This window comes from Phocoena phocoena, chromosome 7, assembly GCF_963924675.1.
Source record: "Phocoena phocoena chromosome 7, mPhoPho1.1, whole genome shotgun sequence".
Classification (NCBI taxonomy): domain Eukaryota; kingdom Metazoa; phylum Chordata; class Mammalia; order Artiodactyla; family Phocoenidae; genus Phocoena; species Phocoena phocoena.
In genome coordinates, this window is record NC_089225.1 from 78,043,207 (window position 1) to 78,067,520 (window position 24,314).

General features: G+C 36.9%; 1 protein-coding gene across 1 annotated transcript in view; it reads left to right on the forward strand.

The window, feature by feature from the left end:
* PLCL1 (phospholipase C like 1 (inactive)) overlaps positions 1-24,314 on the forward strand; it is a 359,403-nt gene that overhangs the window by 286,005 nt on the left and 49,084 nt on the right. Inside the window, exons 2-3 of the mRNA XM_065880806.1 lie at positions 2,587-5,061; positions 7,757-7,960. Of these exons, the coding sequence (XP_065736878.1) occupies positions 2,587-5,061; positions 7,757-7,960 (2,679 nt within the window). The remainder of the gene's footprint in view (positions 1-2,586; positions 5,062-7,756; positions 7,961-24,314) is intronic.

Below are 24,314 nucleotides of genomic sequence, written 5' to 3' on the forward strand. Positions count from 1 at the left end.
GAAGATCAGACATATATTTGAGTTAATGAATCACCCCACCTACATCCCATAACTAAAGCAAATTTTGTTTCTTTTTCACAGGCAAGGTTTTAGTCAATTGATTAATAAATCATCCTGCCTTTTTCTGAATCATAAGATAGGGAGACTCTTACAGGCAAGACCACAATTAAATGATACCCTAGAAGAGAGATTCTAACCTGTTTTAAAAGAATGCCTGAAGGAAACAGCCTAGATTACTTTGGCTACACTTTTCAGTGTTTAAAATAGTAATATCATATGGCTGTGTTTAAACATTTTCAGTTTTTCGCTGAAGATCTGTCTTAAATGCTCATAGGTCAGGAATGAATCAACTTCTGGATAACTCCAATATCCTGGTCAGTGCCTACTGAAAGTCCTACAGAGACCAGGTATATGATGAAATGTTCCTCTCCCTTCAAAAAGATTAACCTTACAAAGAATATTCATGAACATTTTCCCTTTTGCGTCTCACAGTAATGCTCTATTATATAAAGTGATTATTAGTTCCTACTTAAAAGCAGAAATTAAGATTCAGAGAGGCTAAGTAACTTACCCAAGGTCACTAGTGAGTGGAGTAATGCCAACTGGAGACTAGCTATTTCTACCCTAAGGACCATGCCTTTTGCTCTCTATACCTTGCTGCCTCTTTGATATGCTTTATAAAATTGAGCACTTTAAACATGCACTAAGGTACTTTTGGGAAATTTGTTCCTGGGAGAATTATCTGAATTGATAATATGATTGGGAGCATTGTTAATCTGAGTCTATGGTCTGAACAGAAGAAAGTATAAAGAAAAATCCAGTTTTAAGTGGCATTGTTCAGATATTCAGTGCAAATGAATTGGGAGTGAGAGACACAGTGGATGGTCCAGGACTAAGATGAAATACATCGTCTTATGATCATGAGTGTTCAGAGGACTGGACCTGAAATTTAGAAAAGACAATAGGTGAAAAGACCTAGACACACCCAAGACGGAAATAGCCACAAGAAATTCACCTGCTTAAAATACACTAATCTGCGCAGATGAAGTCTGATGCCCTATTGACACTGTTGTTCAGGGAAGGGCCAAGTGGGCTGAGGAAATCGGGACTCTGTGAGACTAAGATACAAGGACACTTACAGAAATGGGTAAAAGGTAAGATGCAAGTGTTCCCTGTGAAATCTTATGGCAAAAGGCTTTGAAATTTAATTCACATTGGAAGAACCTCAAAAATTAGTGGAGCCATTCATATTTCTGTTTGGTTTTACACAGTGGCTGCTAATAGCATTATACTGAAATGTAGGTGTGAATCTCATAATGTTCATTTATTTTTATTTTTTTATTGAAATGTAGTTGATTTACAATGTTGTCTTAGTTTCTGGTGTACAGAAAAGTGATTCAGATATATATTACATATATTACTATATATATATTCTTTTTCATAATGATTTATTACAGGAGATTGAATATAGTTCCCTGTGCTATACAGTAGGACCTTGTTGTTTATCTATTTTGTATATGGTAGCTTGTATCTGTTAATCCCAAACTCTTAATTTATCCCTCTCCCATTCCCTTTCCCCTTTGGTAATCATAAGTTTGTTTTCTACATCTGTGAATCTGTTTCTGTTTTGTAAATAGGTTCATTTGTATCATATTTTAGATTCCACATATAAGGCATATCATACGGTATTTGTCTTTCTCTTTCTGACTTACTTCACTTAGTATGATAATCTCTAGGTCCATCCATGTTGCTACAAATGGCATCAATTCATTCTTTTTTATGGCTGAGTAATATTCCATTGTATATATAATCACATCTTCTGTTTATGGACACTTAGGTTGTTACTGTGTCTTGGCTATTGTAAATAGTGCTGCTATGAACATTGGGGTGCATGTATCTTTTCAAATTAGAGTTTTCATCTTTTGCTGGATCCTATGGCAGCTCTATCATAAATGTTCATTTAAATTGTTTACCTGGGTCTGAAAAATTGCTAAGGTGAGAGTCATTTGTCTATTGTTAGCTCTCAATCTGACTTTCAAGTTGCCTTTATTCTTCAAAATAATTTGAGGAGAAATAGTGATTTTTTTTTTTTTTTAGTTAAGCTGTATTGTAAGCCCTTTTTGATGTAATGCATGTTAAGGTAAAAATCTTTTATTTGAACTAGTTTTAAGTATAAAAATTAAACTGTTGCAAAGTGTAAATGAGGAAAACTTTTTAAAGAAATCCAGCTTTATTTCTTCCATATATCTATAGGGACATGAGCAAGGTTGTCAAAATACCAAGAGGTAGAGGATCTTAGGAAATCTACTTTAATGAACACATAAGAGTGATTTGTAGTTAACTTAATACTTGATTTTATTTCAAAGAACACACAGGCATTGGAAAAATAAGTTTTTTTCCTGAACTTAATAATATCAATTTTCTTGGCAATTTCTCTTTTCCAAAACAGTGAAAAGGTAAAATTTAGGCTAGCTCCTGTCCAAATAATCATAATAGCTGAATGGAGTCTGAGGCACTCATAGAGTGTTATTGAATTTGTCTATTTTCTTAAGGAAATTGACTCATTATTTTCAAATTGCTTTACAGGATCCTGCAAACCAAAAATGTGGTGGAAGAAAGAAAACCGTGTCTTTCAGCAGCATGCCATCAGAAAAGAAAATCAGTAGTGCGAGCGACTGCATCAGCTTCATGCAAGCTGGCTGTGAACTGAAGAAAGTACGGCCAAATTCTCGCATTTACAACCGTTTTTTCACTCTGGACACAGACCTCCAAGCTCTTCGCTGGGAACCTTCCAAGAAAGACCTTGAGAAAGCTAAGCTTGATATTTCTGCCATAAAAGAGATCCGACTGGGGAAGAACACAGAAACATTTAGAAACAATGGCCTCGCTGACCAGATTTGTGAGGACTGTGCCTTTTCCATACTCCACGGGGAAAACTACGAGTCTCTGGACCTAGTTGCCAATTCAGCAGATGTAGCAAACATCTGGGTGTCAGGGTTACGGTATCTGGTTTCTCGAAGTAAGCAACCCCTTGATTTTATGGAGGGCAACCAGAACACACCAAGGTTTATGTGGCTGAAAAAGGTGTTTGAAGCAGCAGATATTGATGGGAATGGGATCATGTTGGAAGACACCTCTGTAGAGTTAATAAAACAACTCAACCCTACCCTGAAGGAATCTAAGATCAGGTTGAAGTTTAAAGAAATCCAGAAGAGCAAAGAAAAGCTAACCACCCGAGTGACCGAAGAGGAGTTCTGTGAAGCTTTTTGTGAACTTTGCACAAGGCCAGAAGTGTATTTCTTACTTGTACAGATATCTAAAAACAAAGAGTATTTGGATGCCAATGATCTCATGCTTTTTTTAGAAGCTGAGCAAGGAGTCACCCATATTACCGAGGACATGTGCTTGGACATCATTCGGAGATATGAGCTTTCTGAAGAGGGACGTCAGAAAGGGTTTCTTGCAATTGATGGCTTTACCCAGTATTTGCTGTCACCAGAATGTGACATTTTTGATCCTGAACAAAAAAAGGTTGCCCAAGATATGACCCAGCCATTATCTCACTATTACATCAACGCCTCTCACAACACCTATCTCATAGAAGATCAGTTCAGGGGGCCGGCTGACATTAACGGGTATGTTAGAGCTTTGAAAATGGGCTGTCGAAGCATTGAACTTGATGTAAATGATGGTTCAGACAATGAACCAATCCTTTGTAATCGAAATAACATGACAACACACCTTTCCTTTCGAAGCGTCATAGAGGTGATAAATAAATTTGCCTTTGTGGCTTCTGAGTACCCACTCATTCTTTGCTTGGGGAATCACTGCTCCCTACCCCAGCAGAAGGTAATGGTTCAACAGATGAAAAAGGTCTTTGGCAGTAAACTCTATACTGAAGCACCTTTGCCGTCAGAATCCTACCTCCCATCACCAGAAAAATTAAAAAGAATGATCATTGTGAAAGGAAAGAAATTGCCTTCTGATCCAGATGTTTTAGAAGGAGAAGTTACAGACGAAGATGAAGAAGCTGAAATGTCTCGAAGGATGTCAGTAGATTACAATGGTGAGCAGAAACAAATCTTGCTGTGTAGGGAGCTCTCTGACTTGGTGTCTATCTGTAAATCTGTTCAGTACAGGGATTTTGAACTATCTATGAAAAGCCAAAACTATTGGGAGATTTGTTCATTTAGTGAAACAGAGGCCAGCCGAATTGCAAATGAATACCCAGAGGATTTTGTAAATTATAATAAGAAGTTCTTATCACGAATCTATCCAAATGCCATGAGAATCGATTCCAGTAACTTGAATCCACAGGACTTTTGGAATTGTGGCTGTCAGATTGTGGCAATGAATTTCCAGACTCCGGGTCCAATGATGGACCTTCACACAGGCTGGTTTCTTCAAAATGGAGGATGTGGTTATGTTCTAAGGCCGTCTATCATGCGAGATGAAGTTTCTTACTTCAGTGCAAATACAAAGGGCATTGTACCTGGGGTGTCTCCTCTAGTGCTTCATATTAAGATCATCAGTGGTCAGAACTTCCCAAAGCCCAAGGGAGCTTGTGCCAAAGGGGATGTCATAGATCCCTACGTGTGTATAGAGATACATGGGATTCCAGCCGACTGTTCGGAACAAAGAACTAAAACTGTACAGCAAAACAGTGATAATCCTATTTTTGATGAGACATTTGAGTTTCAAGTGAACCTGCCTGAGCTGGCCATGATCCGTTTTGTGGTTCTCGATGACGACTACATTGGGGATGAATTTATAGGGCAATATACAATACCGTTTGAATGTTTGCAGCCTGGATATCGGCATGTTCCCCTCCGCTCCTTTGTGGGTGACATCATGGAGCACGTGACTCTTTTTGTCCACATAGCAATAACTAATAGAAGTGGAGGAGGAAAGCCACAGAAGCGCAGCCTTTCAGTGAGAATGGGGAAGAAAGTTCGGGAGTATACCATGCTCAGGAATATCGGTCTTAAAACAATAGATGACATCTTTAAGATAGCAGTTCATCCCTTACGAGAAGCCATAGATATGAGAGAAAATATGCAGGTAGGAAAAATCCCATACTGTCCTCCCTTACCCCTGAGTCTTCTGACCCCTCGCTCACCAGTGAACATTGTGTTTTATTAATGATCTGATTCCTCAAAAAATTATCACAGAGGATGTGTAACCCCATGTACTGCTGAATTGCCTGTGATAAAACAGATATTTAAAAAATAATTTATTGGGGTATAGTTGATTTACAATGTTGTGTTAGTTTCTGCTGTACAGCAAAGTGAATCTGTTATACATATACATATATCCACTCTTTTTTAGATTCTTTTCCCATACAGGCCATGACAGAGTATTGAGTCGAGTTCCCTGTGCTATACAGTAGGTCCTTATAAGTTATTTATTTTATATATAGTAGTGTGTATGTGTCAATCCCAATCTTCCAATTTATCCCTCCCCCCCACCCAGTAACCATAAGTTTATTTTCTACATCTGTAACTTTATTTCTGTAAAACAGATATATTTTATGTTTCTAATGGTGAATGCTATGTTAAATCTAGCCTAAACTAAGCCAGCTAATGGAGTATCAATGTAGCAAGATGCTTTATATATCCATTAAATGTTCCTAGTACAAAACTAAATTGATATATGGGAATGTGTATATGAAACAGCGTGAAAAGAACAGAATATAAAATATTATATGTGCATGTAACATACAAAATTTTATATATACAAACACATGCATACTAATTATAAGTATACATGTAAAATATTTGCAGATAAGAACACAGAAGGGTATTTGAAGTCATATAAAACAAATGTAATGCCTATTAGATGATGTCTTAGTTGTTTGTGTACAACAATAATAAATTGCCCTCCACGAAACAAAGAAGACTAATAAACAAACAACATTCAGCACTTGAACTTGTTGCAAACTCTTTAGTCTTCTCTTAGAAATGTGCTTTAATTGAAAGGACATGGATTCTGGATTAAACTCTATCCCTGTGTGATCTTGAGCAAATTATTTCAGATATCTGGCCATCAGTTTTCTCCTCATAAGGTAAGAAAAATAGTAATAATTACATCACAGGATTGTTATGAGAATTAAATGAGAGTATATGTAAATTACCCAGCCTTAGCATGTAGGAATTCAGTGTCAGTTTTCTTGCCTTCATTAATGCTTAATAATCAGAGATGGCTGCAAACTTTTTTCTACAAGACTATTTAATATGCTTATGCTAGGCTCATGTTACTAAGAAATAATCAAACAGCAAATGCTTGCTTAGTTCCTGCAATGTGCAAGAAGATGTTGTTTGGCAGAAGCAGTAGGAGTCTATGTATGAGAGCAAAACAGGAGAGGAATATTTTTCAATGTACTTTATCTGTTCCTTTAACTAACATTTTTATAGTAACCTTCACCAAAAATCCCTACATTCAAAATAGAAAACAAGCTTGAAGAGGGTAAGTAATTTCCCCAATATTGCATTTAATAAATAGGAATATTGAGCTTTAAATCCAGAATTAACCGCCACCAAAACCCAATGGTCATTCATGGTTCTCAGTCATGAGATGCTGAACGCCAAACCATGACTTGGTGAAAACTTTATTTTTACATTATTTCACAGAGGAATCCTGGAATGGGTTTAAAATCAATTTTAAATCACCAAAATGGTAGAAAATACTATATTATATAAACCACATACAAATACTTAGATTGTAAACGTATAACTTGTGGTGGGTTGCCTTGGCTGCTGTTTTAAAAATAGGCTCCAAATGTCAGCATTATCTACCTGACTTTTTCTGACATAATTCTATAGCTATTATAAACCCCTATGTTAGATTAGTTATAAGTCATTTCTACACCTGACTTTATATATTAGAAGTAGATTTTATGTAGTTCTATATAATTCTTGGAATATGTCCTTTGCATGTATTACATGTTTAAAATACATAATAAGGAGAGTTGGCTATAGATAAAATTTTTCCAGTTAGTACTGATAATTTATCTCACCTCAAATTCCTTTTGGTTTGGGATTGTTTAGAGCCTAATGACTAGAAAAATGAATACCATCATTGTCACTAAATTCCTGAGACACACATTAGGTTAGGTATTGTTCATTGTTAGTAGGCATAATTTCTATTTCAAATGAATCTTTTAAACGCCTGTCACGTGGACAAATGTAGCTTTACGTGAAATGTGTTTTATTATGTGTGTCTGTCAGGTGCATTTCTGGTGAGATGACAAAGGAATACCACTGATGGTTATGTGAAAGGAGGATGATGGGTAATAGCAGCCTGCTACCTTGAGGGGAAAAGCTCAAAGAAGATGCACTCCAATGTGCAACCACTGACATGCTTTTATGATTATCATGATACAAATTTAACAAGATATTCCTGATCGGCCAATATTAATTTGTGTGCATTGTCCAGAACATTTCAGATATTCCAGAATATTCCACAGCCCTGCTTTGAAAAGCACTATGTAGCCTTGGGTCATAATCTGCTTTGCTTTGTGGCATATTTGTGTCAGTTGTTAAAAGCTGAGAAAGATGAAGTGTGGTTGTGAATTAGCTCTGCGTGTTATCTCCATGCGTATCTCAACATTTTTGGTTGGTTATAATCCAGTTTGCTTCAAATTTCATATGTATTTAAGGGTATACTTTTAATGAATATACTTTTGTGTAAACCTAGAAGTGCTGGGGGGGATGTATCATGTGGTCAGAAGTGTAATTCCATGTTTTCTTCCCCACAGAACGCCATAGTGTCTGTTAAAGAACTGTGCGGACTCCCTCCAATTGCCAGTCTGAAGCAGTGCCTGTTGACCCTGTCCTCTCGGCTCATCACCAGTGACAATACTCCTTCCGTCTCTCTTGTGATGAAAGACAACTTTCCTCATCTGGAGCCTCTGGGGGCAATTCCAGATGTGCAGAAAAAGATGCTGGCTGCCTATGATCTGGTAGGAAATTGTTACTCTCTATTTTTTCTCTGTGTTGGGAGGAAATCATATGGCAGGGGCTCTTTTGTGGAACTCCAGTGAATAACACAGAGTGACTGCCTTTAAAACCTCAACTGGGAGTGGCAGGCAGAGCTGGCCCACTCAGCCCCACCTAAGCCCCAGTGGAGACCTCTGAGGCAATGCTTTGAACCTAGAGCTCCACAGATTAAAACTGGAAAATCTCTGCTTTAGCAAGCAATGAATTATTGATTAAGTCCTCAAAACTATGCACAATTTCTCATCATCTAAATGACTTTAGCCTGCAATGTAACCATTTAATTGCATACCTATAGGAAGTAAAATTATGCCTCAGTACTGCCTTATGATGGTTGAGACAAACTATTTCTCTGGAATTTATATTTCTAAGCTAATACTGTTATCTGATTTTTCTGAATATATAATGGAATTTAAATAGCAAATAAATTTAAGAATAACTGTATTTTTGCATATCCTAATTCCATAAAAAAATTAGGACCAAATGAAAAACTGGAAAAATTTGTGACATGTGTGCCAGGTAAAGTGTAAATAACCTTAAAATAGAAAGAGCACTTAAAAATCAATGAGAAAAAAAATGAGGAAAAAAATCTTAATCTACATCAGTCAGGATTAAGTTCAGCTTCATGAAACTAAAAATGCAAACTAATCATGGCTTAAAAATACAAAGTTTTATTTTCTCACATAAAAATCTGGAAACCAGCCATGCAGGGTGGCACTTACATAAAATTCTTAAGAACCTAGGCTCCCTCTAGCTTTCTGCTCCACCATCTCTAGCACATCCTCATGGTCCAAAATGGCTGTTGAAGCTCCAACCATAATATCTGCATTCTAACCATCAGGAATGATGAAGAGGAAAAAGAGGGAATTATCCTCTCCCTTTAAGGACGTTTCTCTGAAAAAGCATAGATCACATTTGCCTACCTGGAGTTGACACATAGACACACTTGGCTGCAAATGAAAATGGGAAATGTCTTTATTTTAAAGGGCTATGTGCTCAACTAAAAGTCATCTCTTCTGTTACTAAGAAACAGAGGTAAAGTGGATATTAGGGGACAACAAATAGTCTTTGCTTCAGAGGTGAACAGGCAATTTATATATCTCCTCACCCTTAAAAAATAATGAAAATGTAACAACATATTTAACCTTAAAATAAGTTTTAGATTTAAGATGTTAAATAAATATAATGAGATACTTCCCCTCTCCATCAAACTGGCAATCTTTTTCTTTTTAAAAACTGTACCTCTGATAAAGAATTTAAGGAAATGGATACTCTTATCCATCTACCTTCAGTGGGAAAATAAATTGATATAATTTGGGGGGAAAATTTGGCAATATAATTTAAAATGTTTATCCCATTTGATCCATGTATTTCATATCCAGGGGTTTATTCTAAGCCAATAGATGTGTACATAAACATTTATGGTTAATAATGTCAACATAGAGGGATAAGTTAAATAAAATACAGTAAGCCGTATTATGGACTCCTTTGAAACCATTAAAATTGTATGTTAGAATACTTAATGATGTGAAGAATTCCTCATAATATGTTTGGTGAAAGAGTCTGGTTACAAAAAAATATACACTATAGCATTTAAGTTGTATTTATATGTATACACACCTAAAATGCTAGCAGGATATTAATAGTGATTATTTTTAAATAAGGAGAGTGAGTTTTATTTTCTTGCATATGCTTTTCTATATTTTTTCCGTATTTGCCAAACTATTTACAATGAACCTGACTAATTTTCATAATTAAATAAAAATAAATGTTAAGGAAGAAAAGAATAATATTTTATCATCCAAAAACAACTAGAAGAGAGACGTTGGGGATAAATAGCCTACATCTGAAAAGGAAGAAAAGTCCACAGAGTATATTCTGCTTATGAATGATTTTACGTCTTACAAACTGTACTCTATGGTTGCTGGGGGATAAGTTTGCTTATAACCTAAATAACATTTTTCATGAAATCAATTTTTTCATCATAATAGCAGGGACTGAAAGCTATTCAGTGAATTGGTATAGTTGCCATCTAAGAGGTGAAATTAGGATACCTGTTGCCATAGAGACAGACAGTGGAAATCACTTATTGTTCCAATTCTCTTTTAAGCTAAGAAAGAAAAATCACTCACTGAGAGGGGAGCCTGGTCCCCTGGAGCTGGTCCTGTAATAAGCAGAAAAGCACCTAGACTGTGGTCGGCCAATTTCCATTTCACATCCCCAAGCGTCCCGTGGTGTTGGTACCACATCTGCTGGCCAAATATGAACATCAGCCTTTTCTCATTTGTATTTCTAAAATGCAATTTCTAATTGCAGGTACAGCATGGTTTTCCAAAGCTTAAAATCAAAGGCTATAGTGGAAAGCAGAAATACTTCTTTTTATTTAATTTAATTTTATTTTTTGGCCGTGCCACGTGGCTTGTGGGATCTTAGTTCCCCAACCAGGGAGTGAACCTGGGCCCTCGGTAGTGAAAGCGTCGAGTCCTGACCACTGGACTGCCAGGGAATTCCCATGGAAAGCAGAAATACATCTAATGAAGTGTTCATTTATAGTTCCCTATGGAAATGATTTTTCATTTTGGTAGGGAATTAAGTGTAAATATCCCTATACGAAATGGTAAACATGGCAGATTGTGGACATAATCAAAAATACTGTTAATGTCTCAGCTGGTTATTTCTTTTCTGGGGTGCTGTGGATAAGGACCGGATACATGCCAGGATGATCTTGAAACGCCATTTTAACTTTAGGATTTGCATTGTATTGCTTGGCATCTTTAGTACTCTTGGTGTATTCACGTTAGTATTTATTTTAAAGATGTCTTTTAAGATACTCTGCAGATCCAGAGTGATCATTTAAAAATGTAAATCAGATCATATCACTTTCCTGCCTCCAGTGGTTTCCCATCAAAATGAAACTGAAACTCCTTACTGTGGCTTACAGGGTCAATTATGACCTAGCCTTGCCTACCTATCTTACCTGCTTCTTCTTGCCTCGCCCCCGTGCACTCTCTCCTGCTCACTCCACCCAGTCACGTGGGCTTTCAGGCTCAGCTTGTTCCCATCTCCAGGCCATTTTACTTGCAGTTCCCTCTGCTTAGTGTTCTTCTCTTGCATGGATAGTTGCTTCTTATCTCTTAATTCTTAGCTCAGATGTCATATCCTCAGAGAAGCCTTCCCTAACCACTGTCTCCAACTGTCACTCTATCACATAACCCTATTTGATTTCCATTATCTTACTTGGCAGTATTGAAAATACTTGACTTTTTGTTTAATTTCTGTCCTTTTCCTTTACCCTCAATTTGAGTATACACTCCAGGAGGGCAGAGAAGCCGTCTGCCTTGTTTACTATTGTTAACTCTAGCACCTAAAGCACTGCTGACACATAGTATGTTATCAATTAATGTTAGTTGAATAAAATATAGATAGATGCATCTGTATAGTTGGTGAAAATAATGTAGTTCCCATGCTATCTTTGAATGTGCTTTATGGTAAATCTTTAATCCCCTTTGTCTTTTGTTTTTTTTTTCGGTATGCGGGCCTCTCACTGTTGTGGCCTCTCCCGTTGCGGAGCACAGGCTCCGGACGCGCAGGCTCAGCGGCCATGGCTCACGGGCCCAGCCACTCCGCGGCATGTGGGATCTTCCCGGACCGGGGCACGAACCCACGTCCCCTGCATCGGCAGGTGGACTCTCAACCACTGCGCCACCAGGGAAGCCCTAAATCCCCTTTGTTATATCTCTATGACCCTACTCTAGTCAAATTGTTCCCTGTCTTACACGTATAGTTGGTAACCTATAGAGTAAGGCAAAACTATGGAGTCAGGAAAAAAGATCAGCAGCTGCAAGGGGCTGGGGGCAGGATAGGGTGAGGGAGGGATGAAGAGGTGGAGCACAGGGCATTTTTAGGCCAGTGAAACTATTCTACATAACAATATAATAGTGGATACATGTCATTATGCATTACCCAAAACCCATGGAATGTACAACACAAAGAGTTAACCCTAATGTGAACTATGAACTTTAGCTAATAATAAAGTACCAATATTGGCTCATCAATTGTAGTAAATATACCACACTAATGCAAGATGTTAACAGTGGGGAAAACTGGGGGTGAGGTGGGATGAGAGGGTACAAGGGAACTCACTGTACTTTCTGTTCAACTTTTATGCAAACCTAAAACTTCTAAAACTAAAGCCTAAAAAAGACCCACAGAGACTATTAATAAAAACTTATATAGGTGACTAAGGCAGAAGACGAATCTAGGGTTTATTGCCTGGTGGTGGTGGTAGGGGACAGGTATTCCCAAATGAGCAGCTTGTGTGTTCGACTTAGGCTCAAGTTGCTTAAAGATTTCTCAAAAATGGTAATGAACTGTATAGATGCCATCCAAGATGAGCTGTTGTAACCACTAAAAAAAGAATACAGATTATGTTTAGAATAAAAAGCAACCTGAAATCATTTCTGAACAGATACAAATGTTTGGCCTATTTCAGTATCAAAAGAAACAAATCAGGCAACCAGGTAACCTACATTTGTTGAAAGTCAACCTGAGTGCATCAGACTCTACTACTTATCATCAGGAAATGAAATGAAAATATTCTAGAAAACATTGACCTTGAGTTCATCTGCACAGATTTTTTTTTTTTTTTTCTAAATTTAGCTTTGCCCTAATGACCTGAGATGGTCCTATTCTTTACCAAACACTGGCTAATTTAATATTTGGAAATATTTCCTCTAGAGGGTTTTGGAAATTCAGTCTTAAAAGTCATCTTATACTGAAATTAAAATTATAGTATCTGTGTTGGTATGAAGGAATCAAAAGCCAAATATATCCATAATAGAGTGGATTTATTTACTTGGCATAATTTCAGAAGACACCCCCCACCCCCATTTCATATCTTATTTAAGACATATATTTTCTATCTGCTTACTGGTACTTGAAATTTCAAAATTATAATAAATTCCTTAGGGTTAAAACATTTAATCTCTTTAAAAATGCAAAAACATCTCCGTAAGTAGTAACACATTGGGTTATCAGTAATTTGTACCTTTGGATGGTTGTAACCTATCCTGTCCTACAGGCAGTTTTTTACCTGGGGAAAGGAAGAGATCCTAATGACAGAGTGTTCCCCAAGTCTGGGTAAGGTGGGTGTGAAGTTGCTCAAATAATTGCAATTTTACTGAAGAGCATCCCTGTCTACAATCTCCCTCAATGCTCTGAATAGGGATGTAGCTACGTAAATGCCTGGCTGATATTTAGGGCAACAAAAGCAGAGGTGACTTTCCTGATTGATATATCAAATACATGTCACAGCCAGAGGTGGGAAGTGACAGCTTCTGAAAAGCACTAAAGCAAACTGGGAACATTATTAATCAGTAACTCAAGCAAGTAGAACAGGCTGTAAACATTGAAGGTGGAATTGATGTCTCCTTCCCAGGCTAAAGACACACAGAGTAGAGCTGTGGTGTTAGACTCCTTGCCGCAGTGTCCTTTTGGTGGCTCTGTGGTCATCAGACAGTTTTTCAGAAACTCCCCAAACCTTAATTTAAAATCAGAATGCCACTTCTAAGTGACTTTCCCTTTATTGCCCCGCGATTGCCGGGGGAAGTGGGGGAGTGGGGCGGGGGTGGAGCTCTGGTCTCTGAAAGAGCAAGCCTCACTTCCCCACTCTGGATTTTCACGTTCTCTAAGAAAATATCCACTAATGTAGGTAATGTAGGTCATAGCGTCACTGCTAAGTCTTTTAAGGCTGTTAAAGTAGTATAATTATGTTTTGCAAATAAAAGGTAAGGTTTTCTTTTTTTGTTTAGGATTAACCTTGGGGCTGTTAAAAATAAAAATTAGTTACTGAAAGAATTGCTTAGTGCTAGAGCCAGGAATGGAGATGTTTAATTTTATAAACATTTACTGAGTTTCTCCCCTGGGCAGCCGTCTGTGTTCACGCAGTGGGAGGTACAGCAGCTCCTGTGCTCCAGTAGCTTACAGTCAGGGCAGGCGACCTGGTAAGGTCCAAACCAGGCTTACACATGGATCATTGGTGATCAACTTATGTTCCTCATCATTGAACACAAGGTTGTAACGGTGGGTGATTACATTGGGAAATACATTGCAATTTCAGTAGAACACTATCAAAATTTCTTTGGCTAGGTTAGACATTTTTCCTTCTACAGTGGTGCTTTTAATACATGGACACTGTACATTATTTTCAAAACCCATCTCTAGCCTCAGCCCTAAAATTTTACTTTAGTCACATTTCTACATTTGATTATAGGACATCACCTAGGTGTCTCAAGAAAAACAATAGAAATTTAATAGGTCAAAAACTGGGTTCATATGTTAGTTCCCTAGGTATTCGTTTTTCCTTTTCTGACCCCTGCAAAAGATAACACCAAGCCAATGGTCCTCAATTCCTCCAAGTAATTTTCAAATGTTCTTTCTCTCTATATATATTAACTCCAATGAGGTCTTTTTTAAAGTTTTTGGCCGCACCCCACAGCATGTGGGATCTTAGTTTCCCGATCAGGGATCAAACCCACGCCTCCTGCATTGGAAGGCAGAGTCTTAACCACTGGACCACCAGGGAAGTCCTGAGGTCTTTAAAAAAAAAAAAAATTATTGAAGTCTAGTTGATTTGCAATGTTGTGTTAATTTCTGCTGTACAGCAAAGTGACTCAGTTATACATACACACATACATACATACGTACACACACATATATATTCTTTTCCATTATGGTTTGTCACAGTATATTGAATATAGTTTCCCATGGTGTATAGTAGGACCTTGTTATTTATCCATCCAATATATAAATAGTTTGCCTTTGCTAATCCCTAACTCCCAATCCTTCCCACCCCTAGCTCCTCTCCCCCTTAGCAACCACAAGTCTGTTCTCTATATCTGTGAGTCTGGTTTTGTTTTGTAGATAGGTTCATTTGTGTCATGTTTTAGATTCCACATGTAAGTGATATCATATGGTATTTGTCTTTCTCTTTCTGACTTACTTTGTTTAGTATGATAATCTCTATGTCCATCCATGTTGCTGCAAATGGCATTATTTCATTATTTTCTATGGCTGGGTAATATTCCATTGTGTGTATGTGTGTGTGTGTGTGTGTGTGTGTGTGTATGTCTTGGCTATCCTATAAGGTCTTTTTAGTTACAATTCAACATCAATGAGAGCTACTGCTTCTTTCATCACCGTATTTCTCATGTGTATCCATTTCCTTACATTGATACAGCCAAGGTTCTCAACAGGCTCTCTTCTCCTCCCACCTGAATTTTTCAATAGGTTGACTAGTCCTCCATCTAGTCTCTACCTTTTTTTAATTCAACAATGGGAATCATCATCCTCAGATTCTATTTCTGATTTTTAACTAGCCTTGCAAAGCCTTCACCCGCCATGCTGCCTGTTTTGCCACCCTCATCTCCCATTTCCTTCTATTTGAACCTTCTCCTTCGGTCAAGCTGATTTATTTGCCACGTACTTTTCATTCTCCATCCTTTGTATTTCTGTTCTATACCACCTCAAATGACTTCCTAGCCTTAATTCCCTCTCCATCAACCTAAGTCCAGCCCTTTGTCCTAACCTCTTGCAAAACTGACTTTAAGAAAAAATTCATTTATTGACTTTATTCACGGCATTCAACTCATACCAACTGTAAAGAATTTTAGTAGATTGTGTGCGATACAGAGATGAATAAACAGAGAGAGGTATCAGCACAAATAGCCATAGTGCAAAGCATGACAGCTCTTTCAACCAAGAGAAGTGTAAGTAAAATGAGATGGGAGCATGCGTATTTGCTGCTTGTAACACAACACTTTCTCTTTTGATGTATCATTTTGTATATGTCTTTAGGCTTTTGATTAGTCAATTCAACAAACACATTTTGCACACATGTCACTACTCTGCAAGTTGCTGGAGGAAAGAAATGGTATGAAGAAAAATTTTTGTCCTTGAGGAATGGGAAATGCTGATAGGAAGGCGAGATTTACACTTAAAAAGAGGAAGGACAGAGTCACACAGTGTTCAGACAGTGAACCAGATGATGTTTTATGTCCTGAGCTGGAGCCTAAGGACCTTGAGTCCTTATGGTGGACTTTTCACAGTGACTTGTAATATACTATACCCCCTCCCCGACTTTCACCCTGTCTCACCCAGTACTCAGCAGAATTTTATTTGCAAATAGTTTTGAAAGAAAAATATTGTCTAAACTTTGTACATTTTTTCTTTAGATACCTGAATTTTTACTTTTCTGTTCTCACCTGTCTAATTTTTCATGCAGAGTCAAGAAGTATTGCCTAACATATTTGGGTCCTCTTAAGTGTTTTATGTGAATACTTAAATGTGAATACTTTTGGGTAGTTAGTGTTTTCACTTAATGTGAATACTTTTGGGTAGTTAGTGTTTTAAACATAGCAATCAGAGGTGGAATAGTTACAGGGGATTGCAACTGTAAAAAATAAACCCAAAGCATTCTCTGAAGGTGACTGCTGTGCTGAATTATTTAACATTAACATAAAAGTTAAAACTTTGCTATGATATGAGCGACAGATTTTCTGAACATAAAATCAAAGCAACCTAGATAACATGCGTCAATGGTTATCTAATCTTTTCCTCTGTTGTGTGATTTGGAGAACAGTTGATTATGTTAGCATGACTAGGAATCTAGCAAAAAGAGCCAATCAGTATCTTTTATCACTCTTGCAATGGAATCAATACACTGGCCGGTATCACAGTTAAGCCAAACATAATGGTTGGATTAAATACAGTCTCTTCTCTCAGGATGGGAAAAAATTATCAACAGTCCCCCAATGTAGTTTTACTTATTGAAATAAGTTTAGATTGAAATTAAGTCAAAGGCACTCTCTCTCCATCAGTCTCTCTCCTTATGAAGTTTGTGTGAAACTTTATATTAGTTTGCATTTTAAAAAGTACATTGGGTTGTGTAGTCATGGAACCCGGAAAAAAAAGAAGAGCCCAGTGGCATGTGCTCAACCAGAGCTGGTTATTTAAAAACAAGATGTTGTGCATTTAGTGCATTGAAATTTCTTTTACTCTTGGGCGTGACAATGTCTTGTGATACATTTTCTATATATTGGGGGAAATGTCAGCATCTTGAGAGTTGGCAGCATTTCCACTTGGTACCAGGGTCCCAAGGACACAGGATATCACAGATGCATCAATAAGTAAGTATCTCAGGGGGGCTCCTTGGTGGAATATTGTGCACGCATCCTCAAAGTTTGCTTTGCATTCCTGAATATTCAAGTTCTTGAAACAGTTTTAGTTTAAGGCAGTGTGAGATCGTCAAATCGGCCTGAAAATTCTGGAGGAAGTTCATGAAGTTTAGTCACCTGGTAACTTTATGAATGAACTAAATTTTAATCATAGTGGGATAAAAACAAACATTTCTAATGATTACTCAAGATACAGCTGACAGCTATATTTTGGAAACAGAACAACTGGAGAAAAGAAAAGATAAAATGATCTTTTTATGCAGAAAGCTTCTCACGCAGTAGATCCTATTACTGATGTGGAGACAGAGGTCCTTTGGCCTGCTCTGTGTGAGTTCCCCTGTCCTGCTCTATTATAAATCAGGCTAGGAAAAGTGATTCAGAGCTGGTTCCAGGACAGAGAATACTTACTTCATCACATACACCAAAGGCAGTGGATTTCCAGTAAGCTTGCAAATGTTCTAACCTTATATGTGTTCCTGTTTCACCAAAAATTAGCAGTCTTATAGGATTGGCTTTGCTTAAAACCAAAAGATGCCCATCTATCAAGAGTGCTTTTTAACCATCTGATTTAAAATGTTTACGTAAATTAAAGGAAATTATCTTCATTCTACTTAGCAAATGTATTTGTAACAACAATCAGATATTAAAATGTACCGAGTTTAATAAAATTCAAGTCTTATTTTAAACAATTTGAGAAGATGAGCCACTATAGAACTAAAAACTAAAACACAGCATTTTGATTAGAAGGAAGATAGAGACAGATTAATTATTTCAGTCTTCTTAATAGGTCTAGAGCAGATTGACTTTTTCTTGACTCACATATTCTTAAATGATTGCCTTTCCAAATTTGATAACTCCTTCCCGAAAAAACAGTGGACACAAGTAAGTACATTGCTTACCAGGTTTCGTAGGAAGAATATCTATACTGGTTCATGTGTGTTGCAAGTTAGACTTGGAGGGGGAAGCAGTCATGGCAAAAATGTTTCATGTTGCTCTACTTGGTCAATTCTAATTTATAAAATGTTATCACCAACCTGCACTTGCAATAGGAATTCTACACTCTAATATAATATTAGCAGCACAGAACAATTTATAATGTCTGCACCTCAAGAATGCCTGAGTTCTAGTCTAAACTTTTCCACTAACTGGCCATGTGGCTTAAGGTAAGTCAATTGGGCCTGAGTTTTTTCATTTGTAAAATGGGGTTGTCCATGACAGATGGTTGTTAAGGTTACTTCTAGATATAAAGTTCTGTGGTTCTAAGAACTTAGATGTAATTCAGGATAAAATTGGCATCTATGGAAGGTTTCTGAGTCATGATTTGATGAAATCTCATCTTTTCAGTACCATTAAATAGTTACATTGACTCTGCAATGATCCTAAGCAATTAGTCAAACTCCCTATTGAGATGGGAAGACAGTTTTTTTTCACACAGGTTAGACAATTTAATCTATCTTTGAGTAAAACCATTACTGTCCCCTTCAGTAAAGTTTTTGTTTTAAATAAATGATTTTGATCTCAACTGACAACTTTACACTCCCCAGTTCAGGACACATCTAATGCTTAAAGTAATGCCAACCTTTATCTGGGTAAGTCCTCTATTCTTTTAGATTCAAAGCCGTGGCTAGGAAATAAGATGCATTAGGAGATATTCATGTGACAGAACCAAAAAAAAGCTCTTTGTATTGCTATAACAGCAAAGACAACTGGGAACTCAGGCTGAGACATCAGATATGTAAATAAGGCTGCTGCCAGATTCTATCCACTGAGTCAATCCAGCCTTGGCTGGCTGTCTACTGACTACCCAGCTGGGGGATTATCTGAAGACATGCTTCTCACCTTCTCTCCTTGGCTTTAGCACTTTGTATGTCATTTCCGTCAGGATCTGTAGAGATCTAGGAAAGAGATGAAGCTCAAATCAACCATTTTCCCTTCCTAACAACTTAGATAAATTACTTAGCTGGGGGGAAAGGTTGAAGTTGTTGCTTTAAATGTGGTTTGGAATTGTTGGTACATTTCAGCCATCCATCTTATTTGTTTTCTCTATAACTACTAAGAGTTGAAAGTTGACTGCAGAAATTAGAATAAAATTATTCTTCTAAATACAATGGAAGCTGTTACCATAGAGAAGAGGATCAAATGCTCTTATGACAAAAGTTTACATGAGCAATTATTTTAAGTTCTGAGAATATTATGAGGTGTTTTAAAGTTATGTCTTTTGTTACTAAAGGTTTTAAAGTTATCCTCGGGGATACTCTTCTATGTTGAAGGTTAAATCACACTTGACTATCTCTTTATGAAGTGATCTATTAGACAATGAGAAAAACAAACTTCTTACACTATGGGGTTAACAAATATTTACTTGAAAGATTTTGAAGATAACTTGAATCATAGTGTTTGTTCTATGTTTTGGTCGTGAATTTATTTTGCCTCAAATAAGTAATAAAGTTTTAAAATTTATTTTCTGATACTTGAGTATTATATTTTCCATAGGTATAATCCTACTAAAAGCTGTATGTTTAGTTTTCAGTACTCAATTTGAAAGGGAATTAAGAACATGTAAGGAGGATAGCCTCATCCACCAAAGGGCAGACAGCAGAAGCAAGAAGAACTACAATCCTGCAGCCTGAAGAACAAAAACCACATTCACAGAAAGACAGACAAGTTGAAAGGGCAGAGGGCTATGTACCAGATGAAGGAACAAAATAAAACCCAAGGAAAACAACTAAATGAAATGGAGATAGGAAATCTTCCAGAAAAAGAATTCAGAATAATGATAGTGAAGATGATCCAGGACCTCGAAAAAAAAATGGAGGCAAAGATCGAGAAGATGCAAGAAATGTTTAACAAAGATCTAGAAGAATTAAAGAACAAACAAACAGAGATGAACAATACAATAACTGAAATGAAAACTACACTAGAAGGAATCAATAGCAGAATAACTGAGGCAGAAGAACAGATAAGTGACCTGGAAGACAGAATGGTGGAATTCACTGCTGCAGAACAGAATAAAGAAAAAAGAATGAAAAGAAATGAAGACAGCCTAAGAACCTCTGGGACAATATTAAACGCAACAACATTCACATTATAAGGGTCCCAGAAGGAGAAGAAAGAGAGAAAGGACCCGAGAAAATATTTGAAGAGATTATAATCGAAAACTTCCCTGGCATGGGAAAGGGAATAGCCACCCAAGTCCAGGAAGCCCAGAGAGTCCCATACAGGATAAACCCAAGGAGAAACACTCTGAGACACATAGTAATCAAATTGGCAAAAATTAAAGACAAAGAAAAATTATTGAAAGCAGCAAGGGAAAAATGACAAATAACATACAAGGGAACTTCCATAAGGTTAACAGTTGATTTCTCAGCAGAAACTCTACAAGCCAGAAGGGAGTGGCATGATATACTTAAAGTGATGAAAGAGAAGAACCTACAACCAAGATTACTCTACCCGGCAAGGATCTCATTCAGATTCAATGGAGAAATCAAAAGCTTTACAGACAAGCAAAAGCTAAGAGAATTCAGCACCACCAAACCATCTCTACAACAAATGCTAAAGGAACTTCTCTAAGTGGGAAACACAAGAGAAGAAAAGGACCTACAGAAACAAACCCCCCCAAATTGAGAAAATTGTAATAGGAACATATATATCAAAAATTACCTTAAATGTGAATGGATTAAATGCTCCAACCAAAAGACACAGGCTTCCTGAATGGGTACAAAAACAAGACCTATATATATATGCTGTCTACAAGAGACCCACTTCAGACCTAGGGACATATTCAGACTGAAAGTGAGGGGATGGAAAAAGATATTCCATGCAAATGGAAATCAAAAGAAAGCTGGAGTGGCAATACTCATATCAGATAAAATAGACTTTAAAGCATGTTACAAGAGACAAGGAAAGACACTATGTAATGATCAAGGGATCAATCCAAGAAGAACATATAACAATTATAAATATATATGCACCAAACATAGGAGCACCTCAGTACATAAGGCAACTGCTAACAGCTCTAAAAGAGGAAATTGACAGTAACACAATAATAGTGGGGGACTTTAACACCTCACTTACACCAATGGACAGATCATCCAAACAGAAAATTAATAAGGAAACACAAGCTTTAAATGACACAGTAGACCACATAGATTTAATTGATACTTATAGGACATTTCATCCAAAAACAGCAGATTACACTTTCTTCTCAAGTGTGCATGGAACATTCTCCAGGATAGATCACACCTTGGGTCACAAATCAAGCCTCAGTAAATTTAAGAAAATTTAAATCATGTCAAGCATCTTTTCTGACCATAAGGCTATGAGATTAGAGATCAATTAAATGTAAAAAACACAAACACATCGAAGCTAAACAATACGTTACTAGATAACCAAGAGATCACTGAAGAAGTCAAAGAGGAAGTCAAAAAATACAGACAAATGAAAATAAAAACACGACAATCCAAAACCTATGGGATGCAGCACAAGCACTTCTAAGAGGGACGTTGATAGCAATACAGTCCTACCTCAAGAAACAAGAAACATCTCAAATAAACAATCTAACATTACACCTAAGGGAACTAGAGAAAGAAGAACAAAGAAAACCCAAAGTTAGCAAAAGGAAAGAAATCATAAAGATTAGAGCAGAAATAAATGAAATAGAAATAAAGAAAAGGATAACAAAGATAAATAATACTAAAAGCTGGTTCTTTGAGAAGATAAACAAAATTGATAAACCTTTAGCCAGACTCATCAAAAAAAGAGGGAGAGGACTCAAATCAATAAAATTAGAAATGAAAAAGGGGAAGTTACAACAGACACCACAGAATTACATAGCATCGTAAGAGACTACTACAAGCAGCTCTATGCCAATAAAATAGACAACCTGGAAGAAATGGACAAATTCTTAGAAAGGTATAACCTTCCAAGACTGGACCAGGAAGAAACAGAAAGTATGAACAGACCAGTCACAAGTAATGAAATTGAAACCGTGATTAAAAATCTTCCAACAAACAAAAGTCCAGCACCAGATGGCTTCACAGGTGAATTCTATCAAACATTTAGAGAAGAGCTAACACCCATCCTTCTCAAACTCTTCCAAAAATTTGCAGAGGAAGGAAAACTTCCAAACTCATTCTATGAGGCCACCATTACCCTGATACCAAAACCAGACAAAGATACTATATAAAAAAAGAAAATTACAGACCAATATCACTGATGAATATATATGCAAAAATCCTCAGCAAAATACCAGCAAACAGAATCCAACAACACATTGAAAGGATCATACACCATAATCAAGCGGGATTTATCCTAGTGATTCAAGGATTCTTCAATATACGCAAATCAATCAATGTGATACACCATATAAACAAATTGAAGAAGAAAAAACATATGATCATCTCAATAGATGCAGAAAAAGCTTTTGACAAAATTCAACACACATTTATGATAAAAACTCTCTAGAAAGTGGGCATAGAGGGAACCTACTTCAACATAATAAAGGCCATATACGACAAACTTACAGCAAACATCATTCTCAATGGTGAAAAACTGAAATCATTTCCTCTAAGATCAGGAACAAGACAAGGATGTCCACCCTCACCACTATTATTCAACATAGTTTTGGAAGTCCTAGCCACGGCAGTCAGAGAAGAAAAAGAAATAAAAGGAATACAAATTGGAAAAGAAGAAATAAAACTGTCACTGTTTGCAGATGACATGATACTAAACATAGAGAATCCTAAAGGTGCCAGCAAAAAACTCCTAGAGCTAATAAATGAATTTGGTAGGATAGCAGGATACAAAATTAACGCACAGAAATCTCTTGCATTCCTATACACTAATAATGAAAAATCTGAAAGAGAAATTAAGGAAAACCTCCCATTTACCACTGCAACAAGAAGAATAAAATACCTAGGAATAAACCTACCTAGGGAGACAAAAGAGCTGTATGCAGAAAACTATAAGACACTGATGAAAGAAATTAAAGATGATACCAACAGATGGAGAGGTATACCATGTTCTTGGATTGGAAGAATCAATATTGTGAAAATGACTCTACTACCCAAAGCAATCTACAGGTTCAGTGCAATCCCTATCAAATTACCAATGGCATTTTTTACAGAACCAGAAGCAAAAATCCTAAAATTTCTATGGAGATACAGAAGACCCTGAATAGCCAAAGTGGTCTTGAGGGAAAAAAATGGAGCTGGAGGAATCAGACTCCCTGACTTCAGACTATACTACAAAGCTACAGTAATCAAGACAATATGGTACTGGCACAAAAACAGAAATGTAGATCCATGGAACAGGATAGAAAGCCCAGAGATAAACCCATGCACCTATGGTCAACTAATCTACGACAAAGGAGACAAGGATATACAATGGAGAAAAGACAGTCTCTTGAATAAGTGGTGCTAGGATAACTGGACAGCTACATGTAAAAGAATGAAATTAGAACACTCCCTAACACCATACACAAAAATAAACTCAAAATGGATTGGAGACCTAAATGTAAGACCGGGCACTATAAAGCTCTTAGAGGAAAGCATAGGAAGAACACTCTTTAACATAAATCACAGCAAGATCTTTTTTGATCCACCTCCTAAAGGAAATAGAAACAAATATAAACAAATTAGACCTAATGAAACTTAAAAGCTTTTGCACAGCAAAGGAAACCAAAAACAAAACAAAAAGACAACCCTCAGAATGGGAGAAAACGTTTGCAAATTAATCATCAGACAAAGGATTAATCTCCAAAATATATAAACAGCTCATGCAGCTCAATATTTAAAAAAAAAACAACCCAATCCAAAAATGGGCAGAAGACCTAAATAGACATTTCTCCAAAGAAGACATAGAGATGGCCAAGAAGCACATGAAAAGCCGCTCAACATCACTAATTATTAGAGATATGCAAATCAAAACTACAATGAGGTATCACCTCACACCAGTTAGAATGGGCATCATCAGAAAATCTACAAGCAACGAATGCTGGAGAGGGTGTGGAGAAAAGGGAACCCTCTTGCGCTCTTGGTGGGAATGTAAATTGATACAGGCACTATGGAGAACAGTATGGAGGTTCCTT